The following is a 23,410-nucleotide window of genomic DNA, read 5'->3' as shown; positions in this document are numbered from 1 at the left end:
GCTCTGAATTTTCTTACTCTCCTGGCCAAGTGGCACAAAGACAAAGTTTGCAAACAGTATGAGAAGGAGCTATGAGAAAAACTGAACGACGGACCAGTGATGAGACCTTCATGACTAGGCATATACACCTGAGGGAAGAAGAGGCCTTTATGGTCCTTATCAATTTGAGAGAAAGTATTATGGCTAATTTTTTGTTCATCCAAGGTGGAGAATTTTGAGCCAGCTGGAGAACCACACTGCCCAGCACTGGAGAAACTGAAGCATCAACCATATCTCCTATGTAGGAGATATGGTTGATCTATCCTATCTCAACTATCATCAACCTATCTCCAAGACAGGAGAAATGAGGAACACTCTCGCAGGGGAATTGAAGTCTTTTGGACAGTGAATGCATCCAGAAGTCTTCCACCTACTCCCATCTTCCCATGCTTTTGACACCTGAGGAATGAGATCCCCATCAGAATGTACACAGAGTATGATGAGGAAATGCACATCTTACGCTAATTTTAGTGAGATCCAAGTCATCATCTAGAACGCATCTCTAAGTGAAAATACAGTACTTAATGCACACAGAGGGGGCTTACATCAACCACTGAGCTTCCATCATACTGTTACCGCAATCTTGCTGAGTAATCCTTCCTACACACCATCTATCTCTGACTTGAGATGAAGTCGTGCCACTCCGAGAAGTGCAGTCTTAGCAGTCTGCCTGGCTGATTATCTCATGATAACTCTGCACAGGATCCCATTCCAAAATCCCATCTTAACACAAGTGGAGAATACCAGCTGCTGTTCTGCAATATTGTGACATACACAGAAACAAGTACGCTATCCAGCACTGTCTCAAACCAGGGAGAACCTACTAGATTACATCTGATATCCTTTAAGTCCACTCATAAGTCTGTTCCGAACTGTCCTTGAGCGCTGGGAATAGCTTAGTAGTCAGCAGCCATGTTCTGAATGGACTCAAGGCGAAACTCCACAAAAACGTGTTGTTACAAGTCCAGTGTCAACTGTGGCAAAACCAGCAATTATAGTAAACGTGTCAGCGTCCGAAGGAAAACAGCTCAGGAGCAAATGGAGCAGAACTGGTCCTTAGCTGTCTTTGTCATGTCGGCATCCAGAAGTGCCCCCGGATTGCAAACAGTCACTTGGGATGGGCTGTATTATATAGCAGAAATCTGTATCTAAGTAGTCATGTAGGCTCCCTTTATAGCCAGCGAAGAGTAACAGGCATTGGTAAGGCACGGTTCTGCTCATCCTGAAGTCGTTACCCAAGATATTACCAGATTAATCCAAAATATTACCAGGTTGCTTCTTGCAATTGTTTGTTTATGAGTGTACAGGGCTACTAATGTGTTGCTCAGTTGCACCTTAGACAGCTGGAATCAAGAGAGATCAATCTTGCCCCCAAATTTTGAGTCAGAGGTGAAAAATGGAGGATGTGTTTTTTCTGTTCACAAGATAGAGATTTTCCATACCTCCTGTAGCTGTTGCCCCAGCCTCTGTCTTGCTCACCTGCAATGAATCCCTCTAGTTCACATGCCAGCCCTCATCTTAAAAAGACATCACTGCGCCCGCCTTGCTGTGGTGCTCATCACGTCGAAAGTGATGAAGTGCGAAGAAGTGCATCAGCAGCCTCCTGAACGTACCGCAATCTGCATCTCCCCAGGACCCCTCTCTAAATGGCCTTATCATACTTGGTGAATCAGGCAGGGATAACGTCATTTGGGTCAGCCACCCAGCGGTTTCTCGGGCAAGAGGAAGGAGGGAGGCTCAAAGGGACAACATGCAGCTGCTTGGACACCAGCGTACCAGGCTGCATCAGTCACCCAGCATTGTTAGAGGTAGAAAAACCTGTCCAGCTCAAAAGAAACCAGTTGTGACCAGTGCTTCCTCTGCCCACGCCACAGGCTCAGCTGGGGATGGTATGGGAATCTCTCCTGATAGAGGCAGACCCAGTCCCTTGAAGGCGAAGACTCATTCTTGCAAGTCTTTTCCATCGTGTGCTAGTAAACAGCTGCCTAATGAGTCAAACTTGGTTATTACCTTTATTATAAACCCTATGAGGATAAGGTGGAGCAGTGTCAGATTTGTCTTTGACTTGAGAGTTTGCCAAGTGATGATGAGAGTTTTGGGCTCTGTTAGATGATTATTTTACCCCCAGCCATATGTATACATGAAACCGTGCCAACAGACAGAAGCAAGGAACCTGGAAGAGTTTTTTGGTTGGTTTTTTTTTTGGAAAAGCAGAAATTTGGGGAGCTTTGTGCTTCATAGCTATCAGTTTGCAGCCTGTCTCTGGGCAGTCTTTGAGTGACAAAATCTACTGACAGCAAACAGTGCCGCTGCTCCAGTCTGCTTGAGGAAATGGGCTCCTTGGAGTCAGTACAATCAACTGATGCAAAATGAGATAACCTAGTTTCAAGATTGGTGGATCTGTAAAAGAAAATAAAAAGAGTGAGGGAGGGGAAAAAAACCCAAACAAAACACAAAACTCCTAATCTCATGCCAGGTTGAAAAAAAAAAAAAAGTAGGTCATAATGCCATTTTAATAAAATTCACGTATAGATTTTGTGCAGGTTTTAAATCTGATAAAGGCAGAAGCTGGGTGTAGGGAAAAATCCCCGAGCATTTCCAGCAGAAGCAATCTGATGGGAGTTTTGTTTGAAGAGATGTGGGGCTATCGCACATGCCTGTCCAGTGCTCTGAAATAGTGCAGCAGGCTATGACACTGCCCAAATGGGATGTACTTCTCCTCTGACAGCACAGGAGCCTGCCACTGGTACCGATGCTTTTGTGATCTATTGCAGTCTCTCCCTCTTATTTTTATTTTTTTTTCTCGGTCCTATATCTTAAAAGAATATATTCTGCCTATTGGTAGTGGCTCGGTTAACAAAAGCTGAGAAGAATCTGAGAGTTCCTCTTATAAATGTCTGAAATTGGTGGGGTTTTCTTCAGAATAGCTGAAAAGGAAAAAAGTACAGTCAAATGTATGGTGTAGCACACTTTCAATGCAAAGCTACACACTGTGCCGTTACTTCTGTTTGCTGGGTAGGAGATAATGCTGTCTCCTCTGTGCATGATTTTCTTTGAAACCCACTACACAACATTTAACAGAAGGCATTAGTATAATCTGTGTTTTGCATAAGGGATGTCATCACATTCAGCGGCAACAAAGTTCCTTTGGAAAAAAAAAAGGGAGAGGATTTTTTTTTTATTTGAAGTAGCTTAGTAGCTGAACAGGGCAAAAATTATCATAACGTGACTGCAGCATCCTCAGAAATGTCCTTAGTGCTGTCTGCATTTATTCTTAAGTGTCTGCACTGGCGTTTACATCTTTGCTGTTTCTTAAAGCAACATTGTAGGCGGTAGAAATAGGAGCAGTCTCTTGGCTGGGTTCCCGTCCCTTGGGAAGCCCTAGATACTATTATGTCAGTAGGTTTCCCTACTGCCTCGTGAAGGCTTACACGAAAAGCAAACTCAGAAAGTACATTTCTCCCCCCATCCCCAGCTCAGTTGTTAGACAGACTTTGATTTTTGTACTTTAAACCCCAATCCTAAAGTAACCCAGGGTGCTGCTTCTAATTAAATCTCTGAAATTAATTAGGGTTGGAGGTTTGTCCGTGGCACTTAGTTTTTCATGATCTCGGTAAAAATGAGAATCTTGCTTTTAATAATTCTCACTTGCTTTTCTTTTTTTTTTTGCTCCTTTTAGAAAAACAGCTGACTGCTAGCAACTGCTTAGGAATATTAGCCATGGCTGAAGCCATGCAGTGCACTGAACTATACAACATGGCCAAAGCATATGCCCTGCAGATTTTCCCAGAGGTGGCAAACCAAGAAGAGATCCTTAATATCTCAAAAGACGACTTCATCTCCTACATGTCCAATGACAGCCTGAACACCAAAGCGGAGGAGCTGGTGTATGAAACAGTGATAAAGTGGATTAAGAAGGACGCTGCAATCAGAGCTCAGGTAAAAATAATCTCAGCAGCCTCTCTCTGCTCTGTTCCCATGAATGCCTCTTTTAAAATAGAAACCATCCCAGTGCAATTTTAAACATGAGGATGCGTAGGAGATGGGATGGGCAGTTCAGATAAAAAAAGAGAAAGGGAATGAAGGCTATGCACAAAATGCATGTAATTTCAAAATCTAATCCCCATATCTGATCATTTAGAATCAAAATCTCGTTTGTGACATGCGTGGTACAAAGCTAGGGCCTCGAGTTGTTGGCTGCAGGCTTGGTCGGAGATAAATTGGGGAGGATTAGAGTTGTGTGAGATGCTGCTTTAAGAAGGGGGTGCATTTTAGTAACAGTGGGAAATAAAAATCTGTCAGAAAATCTGTATTTCTTTTGATGCCACATACTGAATGAGTGTAACTTCAGTACATAAAAAAAAAGTTCCTGTATCTTATTGGCTGCTTAGATAACCCCTTGGGTTTTATATATTTATTAGAGTTAGCCTTTCCTCAACCATCTGAGCTATGCAGTCTGCTCTTGACTCAAGAAACTAAGTGTATTACTTTGCTCAGCACTGACTCCAGATCAGTGCTAGAAGCAATGACTGTTTGGAGGCTGATGATTGTCCTTGGGACCAGAAGACTTCCCTGGTGATATTTAAAAACCTGCCACTGGCCTTCAGTGCAGCCGTGCAAGTTGGCTTTTGTGGTTAGTGGATTGTGGTGGTCTGAACCCCAAACCTCTCCTTTTGGAGGCCGGTTCTCCCCACAGCCCCCAGAAGGGGAAGGTTGTTTGCCTCCTTTCCCCTCCTTTGGAGGTCAAAGTTGCTGGCCCATCCTGCAAGGCCAACTTCTCTTGATCCCTGGTCACAGTTTTGGCTAGTTTAAGGAGGACAGTCCAGTTGCTTAGGGACCAGACTGGGGCTCAGGGAAACACTTGGCCACGCACCTTTGATGCCAACCCACATCGTGAAGGGCTGTACCTCCTTGATTTAAATGCGAATTTTATTGGGATATTAAATGCGTCATTGGATGTGATCCAGAGCAGCTGCACCTCCGCCCCTCACCTGGAAAGTGGGAGAAATAGCAATTCCTAGCCTCACCAGGCTGCTGGGTGAGGATAAGGGCGTTAAGGATGGTGGGGACTCCATGCCAGGCCAAGCCTTGCTGCCTGCGCTGCCTGCAGTGCCGCTGCCGGCTCAGCCCCTGGCCCTGCCGGCAGCCTGCAGCCCCCAGGGCCGTTCTCCAGCCTTGTCCTGCCCCGTGCGAGCAGGTGATGTAGCTCAGCAGGGCAGTCCTGTGCTGGGGACCCGCCGCTCCCTCTGACCACCTCCTCCATGTGCCGGCGATGCCATTTAGTGTTGCCCAATATTATTATTGCCTAAAACACTTCCAAGGTATCATTGATTTATTGAAATGGGCCCCTTTTTGGCTCTCGCTGGCCTTGGAAAACACACTGTTTTACAGAGTATTTCCCTGCTTGCTTAAAGTTTGATGACAGCAGTCAGCTCTGTGCAGCTCTGAGCTCTGAACCTGATGCAGCCTCAGGGATTATTCCCAGGGGCCGGAGTACGGGAGCCCTGCGGCAGGAGCCTGTTTGCCTGGTGCAAACAGAAGGTGCCGCTCACCAGGAGGTCGGGTTACGTTTTCAAAATTCCTGGTTTAAATATTTCCTTCTGCGCCCTGCTGCGGTGATGTTATGAGTTTATGTTTTTAAGTGGTGGTTTTTCTTGCCCCCTCTCGCTGCTGCCACCACCACCATCTCCTCCTCTCTTCCTTTCGTGTTGCGGTTGGGTTGGTTTTGTGGGGTCTTTTTATTTCCAAGTTGCCTTCCCCTCTGCCCTGGTTCTGCAGTGCCTTTGTAGTTTATGATGGCAGTTTTATTTGCTTCTCCAAATTTCTCTGTGGTGCTCTGGTTTCATGCATTACTTTACAAGGGCTTTTAATTTTTAATTTGTATTTATCCAGAGATGAGGGTCTTGAATAAATTAATATTAAAGATACCAAGCAGATAACTATTTTCATGCCCAATCCTACCACTAAACTAGTTTCTTTGGGTCGCAGCTCCACTTTTTTTGTACTCTTTGCACTGCTTGATCTATTATAAAGCTCTTAGTTAAATAGGTACTTATTTTCTAAAAATAGAAATTCACACTTACTATGAAAAGTACCGTCTTTACAATAATGACTTCTGCATTTTCAGAGCCCAGGAACAAATAGCTCTGATAGTGGATAGGAAGGAAGATAGACCTAAATAATCTTATTTCTGATAAAGATGATGAGTGAAAATTTGTGCTTGGTGTGCAGCAGGGCCCACCGTGCTAGGAGCTGCCCAAGCTCCCATGAGATGCACGGGCTGCTCAGAGCTTTGCAGAACTGGGCAACCATGGCAATGCCTAACGTGGGATGGACCTTCTTGCAGGAGCTGTGCATGGATATTTTGACTTTATTCACAGTTCAGTGAGATGGATTCACTCAGCTCCCTTTAGACGCTTTGGGGTGGGGAACCAGCATGTGGAGGACACCAGTGCAGCAACAGGATTGTTGCTTCTGCACCCAGCCGGTGGGAGCTGTTGGGAGGGTTGCTGGAAAGGTTTTAGCCATGAATTGCAACAGCCCCAAGACATCACTCCTGCTCTACTGCAGTCCCCAGGTGACCAGTCTGGTTTTATTTCTCTCTCCCAAAGGCAGTCCTGGCAGTTAAATCTTTCAGGGCCTGGATTTCCAGGGCACGCACTTTCTTCGTATCTCCCCTCTCCCCATCTCCCTTTGTCTCTATCGTCACGTTTTTATTTTCAGTAGCTCCAACGGCTGGTGATTAAAATGCCTCTTTGGCAGCTTCTTCCAAGCACTGAATTGGTGATTCTCCCAAAGGTGGATGTATGGCACAAACAGGGAAAGGTCTGTGCTCTTCGTCTCACCTACATGTCCATCTTCCCCGGCAAAGCCTGGCAGGGACTCGCTCAGCAGAGACATCCCCGCAGAGGAGCTTGGAGAAGGAGCCTTCTCTCTAAATCAGCACCCTCTGCCCCCAGGGCAGCTGCAGCCCTCCAGAACCCCTTGTGCTTTAATGGCTTTGTGCCACTCCGGAGTGCAAGCTTACGCCTGGGGACAGTAAATGTCACCACTTGCGTTCCCCACACCGCAGCTCCTTGTGCCGCACTCTTACGACAACTTATCCATCACTGCCTCTCCTCCTGTCCAGATCCCTTTCTGAGAGCCTCTGGGAAGGAGATTTTTAATGGAGCCTCCTGTTCTCCTGGAAGGGTGTTGAGTTTGCTATCTTGTTGCTCTTCTCTGCCTTTCTAAAAGCTCTTCTTCGGGTATCTGATTGTTTCTGCTTTTGTTAATTGTTTCCCCACCAGGCTGGAGGGCACTGGCAGGGAAGGAACCAGGATTTGCTTGCAAGGCAAGTTGAAAAGCTGTGCTCTGGCTGACTTTTAATTTTGCAAATTGTGCTCATAGGAAGTCTTACGGTGCTTATAAAAGTGCTCCGTGGCATTACAAAAAAAACAGCATCCGAGACTTGTTACAAAGAGGGAATAACAGTGCTTTAAAGGTTACTGATCCATCTACGTAAGACAGAAAGGCAGTTCAGATAATGACATATGTCTTAAGCTGGGATTTGGTAAATAACTGTATCCAGTGCATTGGAGCAGCGCGCCAGCTCATGTGGTAATGTTTACGGAGCTATTTTAGTCCTGCTGGTAGTGCAGTCATGTAAAATCAGTCTAACCAAAAGAAGCAACCTGTGATGTGAGGTCTGGACCAGGTGGGTAGTTTCCTGTACCAGCGGACGCAGAGCGCTGGTTGAAGAGTCCTCTTGATTGCTTATCACTAAGCGGAAAGCCTGCAGCCGACTGACACATCTGGAAAAGCTGAATTTACTGTTTTTTTCTATTTATTTCTCTTCCTGACTGATGGACAAGATTGTAGGGTTTATCCCAACAGTTATCCCCTTGATAAGCTTATTACAACTCCAGCGAACTCATGCAAAAAATATATTGTATAATGGAGGCTTTACTGTCTGGAAACCAGGACGGTCTGAGCCATCCGAACAAGCAAAGATTTCTGGCAGGCCCCAAGCAGTCTTCACCTGAGCTCATCCCCCAGCTCTCTGCGTGGCCTTGGGCAGGTTGTTTCACCTTTCTGCCCCCATTTCTTACTCTATAAGCTGGAGGGAAGTGATGCCTCCCACATGGGCTGTTGAGAGGATCCAGTGGATAACGAGCCATGTTTTCCGCTGGTACTAACGACTGCCGGAGCTGCGCAGAGCTGCAGTCATGCCCAGCGTCAGTGCGGGATGGGAAGATGTGCAGTTGCTGGATGTGCAGCAATTTGCTGCCTGCCCAGAGCACGGACGTACCGAAGCTTGTTGGAAACTTTCCCGCTTTCTGCTCCAAGTCCAAAGTTGTATCTCTTTTCTCTGACATAAAAAAACATAGCGACATGTTTATTAATAACACAAAGCCTGGGAAAACAAGACGTCCAGTTGAATGAAGCTTCCCTCTCGCCCTGAGGAGGGACAAGAAGCAAGGAGAGGACAAACATTCTAACAAGTTGCCGGGAGTAGTGCTGGAAGAGAGGCAGGTACTGCAGCGATGAGGGACAGATGAGAGGCTCGACTGAATGGCAGTCACGTTTTGTTGCACTCTGCAATAATATAATCCTGTGCCCTTTCTTTAAACCCTGTTTAAAATCACAGTGTCCAGCAGCAAAATGAAATATCTCCACCATAAAGGCATTAAGAAGCCTTCTATGAACTTGTGTCCTCTGAGGCAGATTTGTCTAAACAGCGTCTTCATGGTGCCTGAGAACCAGAGATGCGTAGACAAATTGGAGGTAATTTAGAGAAGAGCAACACAAATGATTAAAAGACTGAAGGAACTGATGTGAGAAAAAAAAGATTAAAAGATATGAATATGCATGACTTGGCCTAATGACAGCTAAAGAGGGATAAATGTCTACAAGTGTTTGAAGCCCCAAGGAGAGGCGTTGCCTGGAAGGATGCAAGGGGTATAACAACAGTAAGGACCACTGGGATGAATTTGAGACTTGGCAAATTAGTCTAAGCAAACACAAAGCCCACCTGAAAGCCCTGTATCTTGTCAGTGAGGGTAGGGAAAGTTGATGGAGAGAAGGAGAGGAGGATATATGTCAGAAATGCTACAAATGCCCATGAGCTATATTTTGGCAGTGACAGAGAATGGCAGTTCGGAGGCAAGATCCTACAGAGGAGAAGGGGTTGGTAACCGTGAGAGAGCAGATGGAAGATCCCTGGTCTGCGGTGAGGCTATTGAGATGGTAGCATAATTTTGCAGGTACATTTTAAAGAATCTCCAAAGTTATACGGAAGAGCAGCTTGCTCCAAGAAAATGGAGAATCTGACAGGGAACAAGCACAATCCCAACTCTGCTCTGTGGTGACAAGGAGGTAATGATATATTCAGCTGATATCCAATACCAGCACGTACAAATTACTTAAGTTCATCATAATAGGAAATTAATTGATCGATCAATGTACTTAAGGGCATTAAGCTTCAGGAAAGGAGTGTTGGAATAAGTATGAAAAAGCAGCTTCCAAGGAAGCCTAAGTGAATTAGGCACTAACACTCTATTACGGTTCAATTAGGCTTCTTTGAAAAGCCCAGACTACCCTGGTGCTTTGAAATCCATTTGTGGGAAGAGCAGACAAATTCAAAAAGATGCCATAATGAAAGTGCAAGAAGCTCCAATTTCTCTGAAAGTGAAAAACGCAAGGGATGAGCGGTAACCCCTGTGATTTCCCAGAGATGGGCTGCTCAAAGAGCTCAGATTTAAATGAGGCTTTTGCAGACACACTCAGAGGCTGTACAGGCTTACAGAGGGAGAAGAAAAGGCAGCAGCAGGAACAGAATCAGTGCAGGAACATGCCCTTAGCTATATATTGGAGGAAGAAACTGCGTTAAATAAAAAAAGAGAGGATGCGGGTGACATTAGCAGTTCCTTAAATTCCCCCCGTACGAACTTCTAAGTTTTTTTAAAGGGATACCCTGGACTGAAAATGTGCTGAATTATTTCTCAGAAGTTTAAATTGGTTTGAGGAGCTCCCTTGTCTCCCAGGCCTCTCAGTCTCTTAATTTGTGGCTTTTCTAATATATTTTCCTATTTTTTGCAAAATATTTCTCTGCTGTTGCTGAAGCAACGGCCTTACAAAGACACACGTCCGCGAGCAGCTCCTCGCGTGTGCTCACCTGCGTTGCCTTGTGCAGCACGTGGCCCCAGCGCTCAGGGTGGGCCTGCAGAAACACAACTGGTTTACGCTGTAGGCAAGAAGCATTTTGGAGAATTATCGCGCATGGATTCGTGCATCAGTGTGTTGCAGGGATGGGTGTATCAGGAGTTGACTTGGTTTTGGGAAGCATCTTATAAGCTTCAGCCATTTCGTTGTTGGCAGCATGCTTTTGTGGTGTGCGTACAGGTGTTGGAATAGGTGACCTCCCATACACAAAAGAAACGCCGCTCACCGCTGTAGTAACCTTTGGGGGAATTCAGGGGGTTTATTTGGTAGAGTTTAGTCAGCAAGATAGAGATTTCATGGTAAGAGTGGAGCTTTTTAAGCCTCAGTATCAGGTAAATTCCAAGTATGATGGCTCAATGATTTATCTTCCTGCGTATTTAGAAAACTCTCATCATATTACTGCTAGAAATACCTACCCGCATGCTGCTTTGCAAACAGTCCAGAGAAGAGGACAGCAGTTTGCTTTATGCAGCGCTGATGACATTATGGTGTTTAGTCAGCTGTGCTGCCATAAAGATGTCACGTTGAAACCTTATTTCAGGAAGACAGAGGGGCTGCTCTTTCCTTCTTGCTAGGCATGAGATTTATGCACGTGGCATCCCACCACTGAGCCACCGGGTGAACCCAGCGCCTGCGGACCAGATTTTCTGCCACGTGTTTATCTCGTGATATTATGAGGCTGTCGGCTGACATCCTGCCAAGCCTTTTGGTTTAATCTGAAGGCAGCCTTGCAATTCCAAGAAGTCAATACGGGTGATTAATGAATATACTGAGTGCACCAGAGAGCTTAGGCTTGGATGTGACCTTGGGTGTAGGAATGTGCAGGAGGTTACTGGAAACACAGTGAGTCTTTGTAATACCCAGGGGTTAGATGTATCAAAGCAAGTACCCTCATTACCAAGTAGGCAGGGCAGCGCCGTGAAAATGTAGCCGAAAAAGGCGTATTTCTGAGAATGGCAAAGCAGTGCACCAACAGCTTTGGCTTCCCTAAACCAGCCAGTTCCCTGCCGGGCTTGCACTTGGAAACTTGGAGCCTGCGATATTTTGAATATCAGGTTGGGTAACCTGCTGGGGAAGCCTGGGCTGGGCTGGAGGTGATTGCGGGGAGGGACCGCTCTCGTCACCGCTCCAGCGCGCCTTCTTGCTTGGCCACCACGCCACGTGCCCAGCCATCGCCGTCGGCCCGGCCTGCTGGGTGGCTCATTACCTGGCCGCGGGGTAGCCATCAAAGGCTAGCATCTGCTGTTTTGGGGGGTTGGGGTGGTGTTTTTTAATTAGAGTGCCCTCTTCTCATTTGAAGGAGTTTTATGCAGTGGGGAACTGATTCTGCTTCAGCTCTGTCCCTGATGGCTTCCTCCATCTGAGGAGGTCCTGGCTGCAGCTCTCAGATCGGGCCAGTGCAAGACGTGGGGCGAGTCTGAAGTCCGGGTTTATGTGAGACAACATAAATCTCCTTTGTAGCTCTCAAATGAATAGAATCTATTCCTACTTCATAAAGTTTTTAAAAACTCTATTGGAATTATGCATAAAGAGCTGAAACAGCAGTTTATTGGAGCAAAACCCTATTGTAATATGGGTAGTCTAACTTCTGTATTTGTATTTCTAGCTGAAGCCTGTTTCTTTAGGCAGATAGCACAAAGGGTCCTTTGTAGGAAGAACAGTAAACTAGAGAGACAGATGAGTTATAAGGAATAAGGGAAACATTATTTTAACCTCTCTGGGCATTACTTCAAAAATGTTAAAAATCTTCAGAGCTTTCCAGTGTAGCATTTAAGGAGCAGGAAATTTGACTCTGTCGCAGTAAACATACTTCCTTTTAAAACCAACTGTATACTGTTGTAGCCCAAGTCTATGCAGGAGCACACTGAGAGTCCTTGTGGAGAATACCTGTGAGGATTTTATTGGATTAGAGATTTGAGAATAAAAAGATTATTTTTAATGTGATACTGAAGAGGGTTTTGTTACTGAGACTTAGAAGATACCAGAACAAAGCCCACTTGCAAGCAAGTGTTCATAATACTGATATAATTAGTAGGAGAAGAAATGTCACAAAAAGTTTAACAAAGTAAATGTCCTCACTCAAACTACCAGCCAGGAACAAAAAAACCACATTCGACTGTTTTGTAACCTAGTTTGCTCAAGCTCTGGCCTGCCTACCGAGATGGGAGTAACTTAAGTATGCACGGACTATTAGGGAAAGGCTTGAAAGGGTCAGCTTCAAGGTATAGCAGATCGTGTTGATCATATATTCCTCTGAGTCAACGCTGACCCAACGATAACGTTTAGGCTTTCTCGTAGCGTGATCACAACCTTCCGAGCATGCCACCCATGGCAAATGGACACCAAAATTCCCACCAGAGGGGAGAATTAATCACCCTCCAGTTTGGGTTGACATCTGGTTGTAGACAGCTCAACGTGGCATGGTCTGAGGCATGGTCTGAGGAACACGCTCCTTTTCCCAGGAGCTGATGGCTCACAGTTTTAGGCCAGAAGGGGACATTGATATTCTCTGCCTCCCCTGGTGCGTGATGCATCCTCTCAGTTCAGATTGCTCTGGGGACTGTGTTAAGTGTGTTGACTAAATCTCTATTAATTATAACATGAGTTTACACATGTCTAGCTGACAAGTAAATACTTGCTTGCGTGTACCTATTTAGGTCTCTGAATTTAGAGCTGAATCTCTTCCCCAAAATGTTTAGGTAATTAAGAAAAGATAAGATCTCCTAAGATTTTTCTTTCCCTTTTTTTATGAAACACACTCGTGATTGCAGGCTGGTTGAAGACCCTGCTTTCAGTTCAGCCACTGAAATCGGTTTCAGTGAAATAGGTCCCTTGAAGCAGGCCAGACAGCATCTCTCAAAAGTCGCTACTTTACTGTGTCCCCAGTGACTGTCCAAAAAGCCTTTGCTCGGGTGGCAGCGGTGCCCTGGCTCCCACAGAATCACCCTGGCTGTGCACGGCACCGCGGGGGTATCCGGCAGCATCACCGCTCAGCAAGGAGGTTATGGACTAGATCCTCTGCTGGTGCAAAACCCGAGCAGCTCCCTTCATCCAAGGGGAGGTTCACGTCACCTGAAAAACCAGTCCTGACGGTGTTCAAAAACTTCCCTAGCATTTTAAACAATATATTTGTCAGTTTTTTGCATAATGGTGCCCATTTTCAAGGAGCTGAGGCATGGTCTCCCATGTTTATGAGTTGATAACTCCTAATTTTAGGCCAGAAGGGGCATTAATATTCTCTGCTTCATCCTGGCATGTGATGCAGGTTGTAGAGTAGTCATAAGTGATTCCCAGCAAAGACCTGAGAAATATTTCTACTTGTCCAGCCAGCGCCCACAGCCGAGTAGCGAGAAGAAAATATCCTCGGAGTTACAGGCGCAAACCGCAACTCCAGGGACCCGAGGTTGTTGTCTGCTGAATTTGGCAGTGTGCCCTGCACAGGTATTCTGCTGTTTTAATAAAAAATGGTAACATCAGTAGGCGCAGTAGATATTTCATAGCTGTATAAGGAACAATGGAAAGACAAGAGAGACTGGAGAGCAAATAACAGATGGTATGGTAAGGAGGTTGAAATGCTTTACGGTGCTTATTCCAGTCTTAAATGAAAAGGATAATAGTAACAGGATATTTAGTACAATCACAGCTAACGGAGCTAGGAAGCCTTCATAAGGGAGAACCCAAAAGAAAAAGGCTGCTGATTGCCTAAATCACTTGAATATTCTTAAATCAGCGAGGCTAAATGAAATTCACCCTTGACTATAGTGCTTAAAAGAGCTGGTGCGAAAAGCCATTGGTTTATAAAAGCCTCTCCTGTCTTCTAGAGACACTGCGATGGTGCGTACTCTTCAAATCCCTTGGTGAAAAACACTGCCATTATATGTACCCTTAATGCCATCAGCGGCGAGCCTGAGTCGCGACTGCGTGCAGTTGTGCACGCACACACACACACAGAGCCGGCTTTTTTTAGCTGTTTGAGCAAAAGGAAGAATAAGAGTGAAAAGTGACATCGGTTTTGATATGTGACATTAACTTTCAAGCTGATGAAAGGGAGCAACATGTTCTAATTACTATTCCCCTTCAAAATAAGCCACGAGCTCAGATAAAAGAGGAGAGAAGGGGGGGGAAATCCAGGAGAGAAACAGAATCACATTTTCTCACTTATCTAATTAAAGCAAGGTGGGCGAGCGAGAGGGAGAGCTCGCTGTGCTCAGACAGCGGCGCTGCCCTGTTTATTCTGGGAAAGGTGGGAGATGGAGGCAGTCGCTCTGCTGGGCCCGTGGGAATTGTCCGTCCCTGCCAGAGGGGAGCTCTCTTCCCAATGCGAATTCACACTCGACTTTGGAACATCCTGGTGCCTGTTGAACCCCATGTCCTAATTTAGTGGCCCAACTGTTTGTACCTGTGTTTTGCCTTGGTTCACAGTACGGATGCTTCCAGTGCAGACCTGCCTCGGGAGCATCAGGGGCAGCTCTGGCATGTCCCACCACACCAAGGGAAGGTGCTGGCTCCGCTATAGACTCCATGTATTTTACAACTTTATTTAAACTGCCCTTTAGTGACTCGTTCTGCTTCCTGAGCAGCCTGTAGTGGAGATTAACCTCCCCCCCGGGGGCTGTCTGGCTCATCCCCGGTATACCAACTATCCGCGTTGTTCCCGTGTCCCGATGCCACGTTTCATCTTGGCTCCTGTGTAAGGTTAAACGCCCCCAACCTTTTTAAAAAAAGCACTTCCTGAAATCAGAGCTTTGCCACCCACTGCCATATGTCCACTGCTCCCTCTCCTACAAGGTACCGTTTAATGACATTAAGATATCTGCAGCCAAGTGCCTGACATTTGTGACTCCAGGGAAGGGGAGCAGCCGTTTTACCTCCTAGACGGCACCTTAGAAATGGATTTCAGCAAGGGAAAAGAGAAGAGTGCCTTCTTTTCTGGTTTGGAGGCTGACGAAGTGATCTCAAGCCCTGCTCGGCCCTGTGCCACGCCGGAGGTAATAGCGAGGAGCCACGGACTCGCTGCTCACATGGGGGTTTTTTTTCAGATGAGGAGAACTGTCATTTTTCTGTCCCTTTTGCATCACCCAAACAACTTTTTTATCCCCAAACAACTGCAAGGTGGCCAGACCTCAGCTTTTCAGGCTATGCCTAAAATTGCCAGCCCCTGTCGAGGAGGGCTGGTGAGCAGGGGGCTGGGAATCAGCCTGAGACCCTGGTGGTCGCGCTGCTGCCGTGGCCCCGCAGACACCCGTGGGGCTCAGCTCCCCACGGGTAGTTACATCCTCGCTTTGACAGAGCTTGCACCAGGCTGATGTGGCTCTCCGGCAGGAAAGCGGTGCGAATTCCTGCTGCGAGGAGAAATCCTCGCTTTTCCTCCCAACTGAAGCCTGCTTGTTCAATTTGGGTGGGGAAAGGGGAAGCCCTGGAAGCAGTCCCGGGTGTCACTGCATCCTCACCTGCCTGGCCAGCCCTCCCATCTCGCTGTGCCCCTGCCCCATTCCCATCCCTGCTCCTGCTGTGACTTGGCTCTTGCATGCTGCAGGGACAAGCATGCTGCTGGAAAAGAAAGCAAGAGCCAAGTAGCTTCTGGAAGACCGGAGGCATCTGCAGGCCAGCAGATGCTGCTGGCACCCAGCGTTTCTCAGGACCAGTTGCACGGACCTCAGGAATATTTATTTGCATCCTGGCCTCAGTCCCAGTTGGGATCTTTGGATGCTGCCGCTATATGAATATTTATTACAGCAGATGATTATCTTTTCTTGCTGTGCACCCTTAGTTTGCATCCTGTTTGTGTGCATTTCTTCTCAAGAACCGCATTTTCCTATTACTCTGCTTTTCACTGTACTCTTGTGCTGTGTTGTGATATAACCAATTATATATAAAAAGAATAATCTGGGGATGGACTCTTGGTTGTTCGATTGCAGTTTTCTCTCTTGGGGTTTTGTTCTCCTTTAAGCCATGTTCAGTGACAGACAGCTTCATTTGCTCAGATGTCCTTTGCCCTCCGAGGTTTAATGTATTTATTTAGAAGATGAAACTTACTGTCAGTATTTGTATAGCACCCTCTGGAGTCTGACTTCCCAAAATCTAGAAGTACATGATTTGTTTCACCAACAAATAAACCCTATTAATTAAAAGATTTTTAGCAAATTGGCTGATACTGTTCAGTCTCTGCCACAGCCGTTGTTGAAATCCACCCTATTTACTGGCTTTTGTTTCACATTTATAGTGCCAGAAAAGGCTTGCTTGGGGTTTTTTTTACAGTTCAACAACCACACTCACATTTCAAGGTTAATTCAGAAAACTCGAAAGCTTACTCCGTGTCTCCAGTGCACAAGGTGTTATATTCAGCCTGAGTTCAGAGTGAGCTTTTTTTCCAAAAGTCCCTCCATACAGTGCTATATAACAAGAGTTGCCACCTTTTGAAGATTATTTTCAGTCTCCTGGGACCAAAACCAGCCTGGGTTGGGAAGCACTGAGGGCTGCGTTGTCTCTGTCCCACCGGATCGCTAGACAGGGCTTGTATGCAGCATCCATGGCGAGTGTCTTTCCAGGCTGGGTGACGGGACGGTTTGCAGGGAAGGAGGCGGAGATGCCGAGCGGCTGAACTCCAGCACGAAGGCTGCAGTGTGTTGTTATTTCCCCCCCCACAGTATGCCGCAGAGCTGCTGGCCGTGGTGCGCCTCCCCTTCATCCATCCCAGCTATCTGCTAAATGTTGTTGACAACGAGGAGTTGATAAAGTCTTCGGAGGCTTGCCGGGATCTAGTGAACGAAGCCAAACGTTATCACATGCTGCCACACGCCCGACAAGAGATGCAGACGCCGAGGACCCGGCCCCGGCTCTCTGCAGGTAAAGCAAAACTTCCTTCAAAGACACCAGCTCCCTGGTCCGGCGGTTCCTGGGCATGGCCAGGACATGCCCTGGGATGGGGCACGGACCTCAGCTCCTTCCCTTGGCTGCTTCTCAGAGCCTGGTGATATTTCAAGCTCAGTTTTCCTTTTCTGCTTTGCTCGAGTGTTCAGGAGCTTCTCCCAGTGGTCAGACATGGGTGTGGAGATGTACGTTTCTGAAACTAGATTTTAAGGAGCCTAATTTTTAAGAATTACTAGTTTGGGCAGAGACCATGACATTCCCCCATTGTCCTGAAAGTGAGCCCCTTGCCCTCCATGCCTCAGTTTCTCGAGCTGCAAAAATAGGTGAAAAATAACATTTGCTTTTTGCCATTCAGCCTCTTGCAGGGAGCAGCTGATTAATATTCATAAAACAGCTTCACTTTTGCAGCCCACTATCATACAGCGAGTCTTTACACTACCAGTTCAGGCTGTTTGTGGCCTCCAAAACCAATGGATCACACATGATATATTCCCTTTTAAAAACCCAGCAGCTATGGAGAGCCGTGCCGCTTCAAGAAGTTTCTCACCTGAGGAACACATGCATTTTCCTTTTTGGAAAAATACATGAAAAAACCCCAAGTGCCCAACTCACCAGCAGAGCCCATCTCATGGTAGTGTGAGAAATACCCTAAATATTTGTTGAACAGAGAGCGGTACAAATATCATGTAGGAACACTGCATCCAAGGAGTCGGATGAAACAGGTGAATTGTTTTAACGTGCTGCCTGTACTTCTGCCTCCCGTAAGTACAATCACAAAGCCAGGCAAAACTTTCTGTCGCTGCCACTAACGCTAATGTGGCACGGAGATGGCATATCAAACCACAGCATTTGCAGCTTCTGGAGACTGCCTCATCAAGGCACCTTTCAGAAGGATGAAGTGTAGAGGACTTTCAATAACAATCTACCCTAAAAAGTCTTTCATTGAAGACGACTAACGGTGTGATGTTTGAAGGGATTTTTGAAAAGTGCTTATTTTATGTATATAAAATTGTAGGTGTAATATGAACCATTTCCAGAAGCTTGTTGATGAGGGAAAAGTGATTCTCTCGGGGTACGAGAGGGTGATTATAGTTTTTTAGGTCAGAGTCTAATTATATAGAATCATGTTATTTTGCATATCAACGGCATTCATGTAGGCACAAAGGATCTCTAAACACCCTTTGTGGACTCGCTGCAGCATGTCACATGCGCTCCCGAGGTCATTGATTGTAATCAAGTTATGTCTTGCACAGGTGATTAGATTTTCTGGTGTGGCACAAAAATAATGGTCTCTTGTTACTGAGAAATATTTATTTAAAACTGTACAGCACTTTAACTTAATAACTTTTAAGAGAGTAACCTTGCTCGAATGACACAAATACATTTTTTGAAAAAGCTAATGAAGAATGACGATAATCCATTACTCTGAAAACGCATTTCTCTCTGCTGCAGCTCCTAATCTCTCTTGCTGGCAGTCTCACTTCTGCGCTTCTGACCCCCCCACCTGCGCACGCTTGTGTCTAGGCTGGGCACCGTAACACATCACAGCAACGGGTCCAGCCGCGAGCACAGCTCCTGAAATAGCGATTCCTTCCAGCTTGTGGCCTCGTGGTCCTGCTTCTGACCCTACCTCTCCTGGCAACGAGTTGCACTGGGGCTTACAATTGCTGCAGAAACATTTTTAACGCTTCTGCTAAATGCTAAATCCAAACTATCCCCAGCATTTGACTCTTGGGGTTGGAGCCAGAAAACGTCCCAGAGTTAAACTGCAACCCATCACTGCGGAGATGAGTCTGGAGTAACACTCAGATCAGATTTGACTCAGCTGTGGCTGTAAAATGGGAATAAAAACTCTAAGATGCAGATTGCAAAAGTTTTGTCCGTTTGCACGAACAGAGAATATGGCTTGCTGTACACTCTGCGTGTTAGGGGCTTGGGCCCGCTGTTCAAGCACAGATAAATCTCAGTTAAGAACCATATTAGGGCAGGGGCTATCTACATCTGGAAAACCTGCTTTGTCTGGGAAAAGCAGAAAAAAAACCCACTAGAAAATGATCTGTTCATAGCGTATATGCAGAGAGAAAATCATGATGAAGAACCATAACCGTAGCCTAAATCTCCTCCAGACATTAGCTTTTAGTGTGAGAACACCTTCTTCAAGTTAAAGTCCAAACATAGTTTCCCTGGATAATGGCCAAGCTCCAAAGCCATCACAATCCTTGACAAAATTCCCATTTTCTTCAGTGGAACAGGAATTTGCTACATGCAGGTCTCACGCAAAGACTGCTGAAGTCAATGGACATGGCCTTTACATGGAAAGGCCTTTTTATTTCTTTCCCCTTCAAGTTTTGCCCAGATGGCATGCTCCCTCCCAAGTTCTCCCAAGCGTGTTCATAGTGTCGTTCCTCACCCACTGCTCTCCCACACACACACACCCTTTTTTCTCACCCTTCCTGGTTTGATTGCACAGTCTAAAACAGATTTATATACGATACATTAAAATTACCCTGACTGCTGAGTATTTTTTGATAGGCTCCTGCCTGGTTGAGAGATGTCACTTCTTTATAATATTTTTTCTTACGTGAATCCTAGGTGTAGCCGAGGTAATAGTCTTAGTTGGAGGTCGTCAGATGATTGGCATGAATCAACGTGCTTTAACAGCAGTCACTTGCTTAAATCCTCAAAACAACAAGTGGTACCCGTTGGCCAGCCTGCCTTTCTATGATCGAGAGTTTTTCAGCGTGGTCAGCGCTGGGGACAACATCTATCTCTCAGGTAAGCATCAGATTTCACAGAATCACAGAATGGTTTGGGTTGGAAGGCACCTTCAAAGATCATCTAGTCCAAGCCCCTGCCATGGACAGGGACATCTTCCACTAGACCAGGTTGCTCAAAGCCCCATCCAACCTGACCTTGAACACTTCCAATGATGGGGTATCCACAGCTTCTCTGGGCAACCTGTTCCAGTGTCTCACCACCCTATTCGTAAAGAATTATGTCCAGTCTAAAGCTACCCTCTTTCCTTTTAAAACTGTTGCCCCTTGTCCTGTCCCTACAGGCTCTGCTAAAAAGTCTCTCTCCGTCTTTCTTACAAGACCCCTTTGTTTATTGAAAGGCCACAATAAGGTCTCCCTGGAGCCTTCTCTTCTCCAGGCTGAACAACAACTCTCTCAGCCTGTCCTCGCATGAAATGTATTCCACTCCTCTGATCATTTTTGTGGCCTCCTCTGGACCCGCTCCAAGAGGTCCACGTCTTTCCTGTGCTGAGGACTCCAGAGCTGGACGCAGCACTGCAGGTGGGGTCTCACCAGAGCGGAGCAGAGGGGCAGAATCCCCTCCCTCGACCTGCTGGCCACACTTCTTTTGAGGCAGCCCAGGATACGGTTGGCTTTCTGGGCTGCGAGCTCACATTGCCAGCTCATGTCCAATTTTTCGTCCACCAGTACCCCCAAGTCCTTCTCTGCAGGGCTGCTCTCAATTCATTCATCCCCCAGATTTACTGGGCTGAGAGAAAAGTTTCCTCCGTACAACGTAGCACATGCAGGAGTTTTACCCAGCTGCTCCTGGGGAAAAAAAAAAACAAGACAAGTGGGAGGGAGGTTGGGAGAGAGGGATTTCCCTGCTTTTATCATTCTCCATTTCTCTGCGGCATTAATGTTCTCTCAAAGCAGTCAACACAATATTTTGCAGTTGCAACATGAAGAAAATAGGTCTGACAACCATCAAGCATGCAAAGAGGTTTCACTGCCATAGAAACACAATTTAAAATACTGGCTGTAGTTGAGTCTAAATGGTGGGTTATGGAATTTGAGACAGACAGGCTGAACTGCTGAATATGTGACCTACACTTACAGTATTTGCTTACAGGAGCATTCATGTTTTCTAGTTGTTGTTGAGCCCTCTCTTTTGACAGTAGTCACTAGCCCTATAATCTTCTTAGTTGCAATGAAACTGAGACCACGCTCCTTAAAAGGCTTTAACTCCCAAAGTAGCTGTCTGCACTGCGCCCGTAGCATCACGGTGTCTGGTTTTTTGCAGCCTGGTGGTACCTCTGCTTGGCTGGAGGGGGAAAAGCAATTCCCACCAGGCCATGCAAGGGTGCTCTGATGGCAGCCGAGTGGAGGTTTGATGACAGAAAGAGGAGCCTGGGCAGGGAGGGGCGGCTGTGTGCGATTCCAGGGCGTAGCTGGGAGCGCAGATGCACCAGGCAGTACCAGGAAGGGGTTACAGCTGTTGCCTTTCCCTTGGCGAGTTCCCTCACTGCATTTGCCACAGTAAATTGCTGCCTGTGGTGCTAAATTCCATTAATACTGCATAGAGGCCCTAAGGATTGATTGGAAATTATTTCTTGACGGTTTTTTTGCCCATGGTCGTTTTGCTGCTGGAGCGAAAGCCTTCTATGGAGGCTTTTGTGGGATGTTGACTTTTAGTTATTCTTAGCTGAGGTACTTTCCAGTATGTAGAGCCATTTTAGGCTGTGCCATATCTGCTAACAAAAGCTGTTGAATCCTAAATTCAAAGCTTATTTCAGCTCTTACCCTTGAATCTGGATGAGCTGATGGTATTTGGTGGCTACAGTAGGAGAGCTGGAAGTCCCTTATGGCTGGAAACCTAGCTGAGTGTCGGTGGATATTTTGCTTTGCTCAAACTTACAAGACACAGGAACGAGGGGAGAGGAACCAACAGAAGTGGGAATGAACTCCTGCAAGCTCCAAGTACTGGACCCCACACTGCATAGCATAGGTTTGGAGAGCAAAATACCAAGGAGGAAGCCTGGTTTTCTCATTAAACCACAGAACTGAGTCTAGTTTCTTTTCCTGGCTCGTCCACTGACTCCTAGTGTGGTCTCAAATAAATCACTTCACCTCTTTATGCTTCAAAATGGGGATAGTAAGACACCCCCTAAGTGGCTACCTTGGAAGCTTCAGTCAGAAGTTAAAAAATGACCAATATAAATATTTCACTGGAGCATCTTGAACTGTTTTACAGGAGTGGTATAGCTGGTTCTTTCCTTTATGAGCAAATGAAAATAAATAAGAAATTTGTCCCTGAAAAGTAGACATTAAGCCTACAGTGCAAGTATTGACTTTATTCTGCCCATGTATATGTTGCTTCAATCCATCACTGTATTAAGCATTTTAGATTTCAGACTGGCCTGTGTCTCGCAAGCCAAGATAGGCTCTGCCTCCTGACACCTTTCTTGCAAGTGTTGCAGTAATTTAATAGAGTGGAAGTTATTTATGAACACTGAAAAGGGTCTATCCCCTTATGTACATGTCCCTCGTAGTCTGACATCTTGATTTCTTCATGTCATCTTGTTAAAAAAATACAGCCTTTGGGGCGCGTGAATAAATGACACAGATATGCATCATTGGAACAGATGCTCAGTATTGAGGGTGATTTATTTTAATTAGTCAAATGTCATTTGAAGAGTTTTCACTTTGTAACTGGCTTTGATTGCTGTGTGCAAAGCTGCTGCCATTCCAGGATCTCACGTAATTCTTCCCTTTTCTTTCCCTCACCCGCACGTCGGTGCCAGGCGGCATGGAGTCGGGTGTCACGCTTGCTGATGTCTGGTGTTACATGTCCTTGCTCGATAACTGGAACCTCGTGTCCCGCATGACAGTCCCAAGGTGTCGACATAACAGTCTGGTGTACGATGGGAAAATTTATACCATTGGAGGGGTCGGTGTGGCAGGCAACGTTGACCATGTGGAAAGGTAAAAAAAAAAACAAACCAAAACCATGCTGTTTGCTGGAGCTTTTTCTTCATGCTATGCTAAAGGACCATTTCCCTTTTAAAGGACACATCAAATGGGCTGTATGTGTTAAAATAAGCTTTTATAACAGCTAAGAAAGGAGGAAACCATGCAGGGTTAGATTTCTTTTTAAAGCTTCAGTGGAAAGCATTGTTTCAAAACCAAAGACGAAAGCTGCCAGTTTGTTTGTCGGTTTGCTCGGGGGAGGGAAGAGAGGAATTAAGGTTCTTTGGACACTTTACACAGATTATGCAACGAACTAATAAACTTCCTTTCAATTTAGTACCAATGAAAGTCTTTACAGACAACAATTTTTTTTAAAACCCAAAAGAGCAACAGCAACATAAGTTTCTCACAGGCGCTCTCCTGGTAAAGCACCTCAGCCTTGACCTGCCTGGGAGGAAGACCCTCCCTCTGGTGCTCTTGGCCTGGGGCTGGGACCTGCCAAGCTGCGAGTAAAACAACCAATAAATGGAAACAGTTTTGAATTCCTGGCCAAGAGGGGCTGAACAGAGATGGGAGAGAATGGAAATTTCTCT

General features: G+C 46.0%; 1 protein-coding gene across 7 annotated transcripts in view; it reads left to right on the top strand.

Annotated features, from left to right (window-relative positions):
• Nucleotides 1-23,410, top strand: part of KLHL29 (kelch like family member 29) — a 409,537-nt gene that overhangs the window by 355,026 nt on the left and 31,101 nt on the right. For all 7 annotated transcript variants that reach the window (XM_075497845.1, XM_075497842.1, XM_075497840.1 and 4 more), the window contains 4 exons: nucleotides 3,719-3,978; nucleotides 16,890-17,088; nucleotides 19,705-19,887; nucleotides 22,652-22,832. In XM_075497845.1, the coding sequence (XP_075353960.1) occupies nucleotides 3,719-3,978; nucleotides 16,890-17,088; nucleotides 19,705-19,887; nucleotides 22,652-22,832 (823 nt within the window). The remainder of the gene's footprint in view (nucleotides 1-3,718; nucleotides 3,979-16,889; nucleotides 17,089-19,704; nucleotides 19,888-22,651; nucleotides 22,833-23,410) is intronic.

The sequence above is a fragment of the Mycteria americana genome, chromosome 3 (assembly GCF_035582795.1).
Source record: "Mycteria americana isolate JAX WOST 10 ecotype Jacksonville Zoo and Gardens chromosome 3, USCA_MyAme_1.0, whole genome shotgun sequence".
NCBI lineage: Eukaryota > Metazoa > Chordata > Aves > Ciconiiformes > Ciconiidae > Mycteria > Mycteria americana.
Note: the sequence above shows the minus strand (reverse complement) of the source record. Positions and strands in the feature narration are given on the sequence as shown.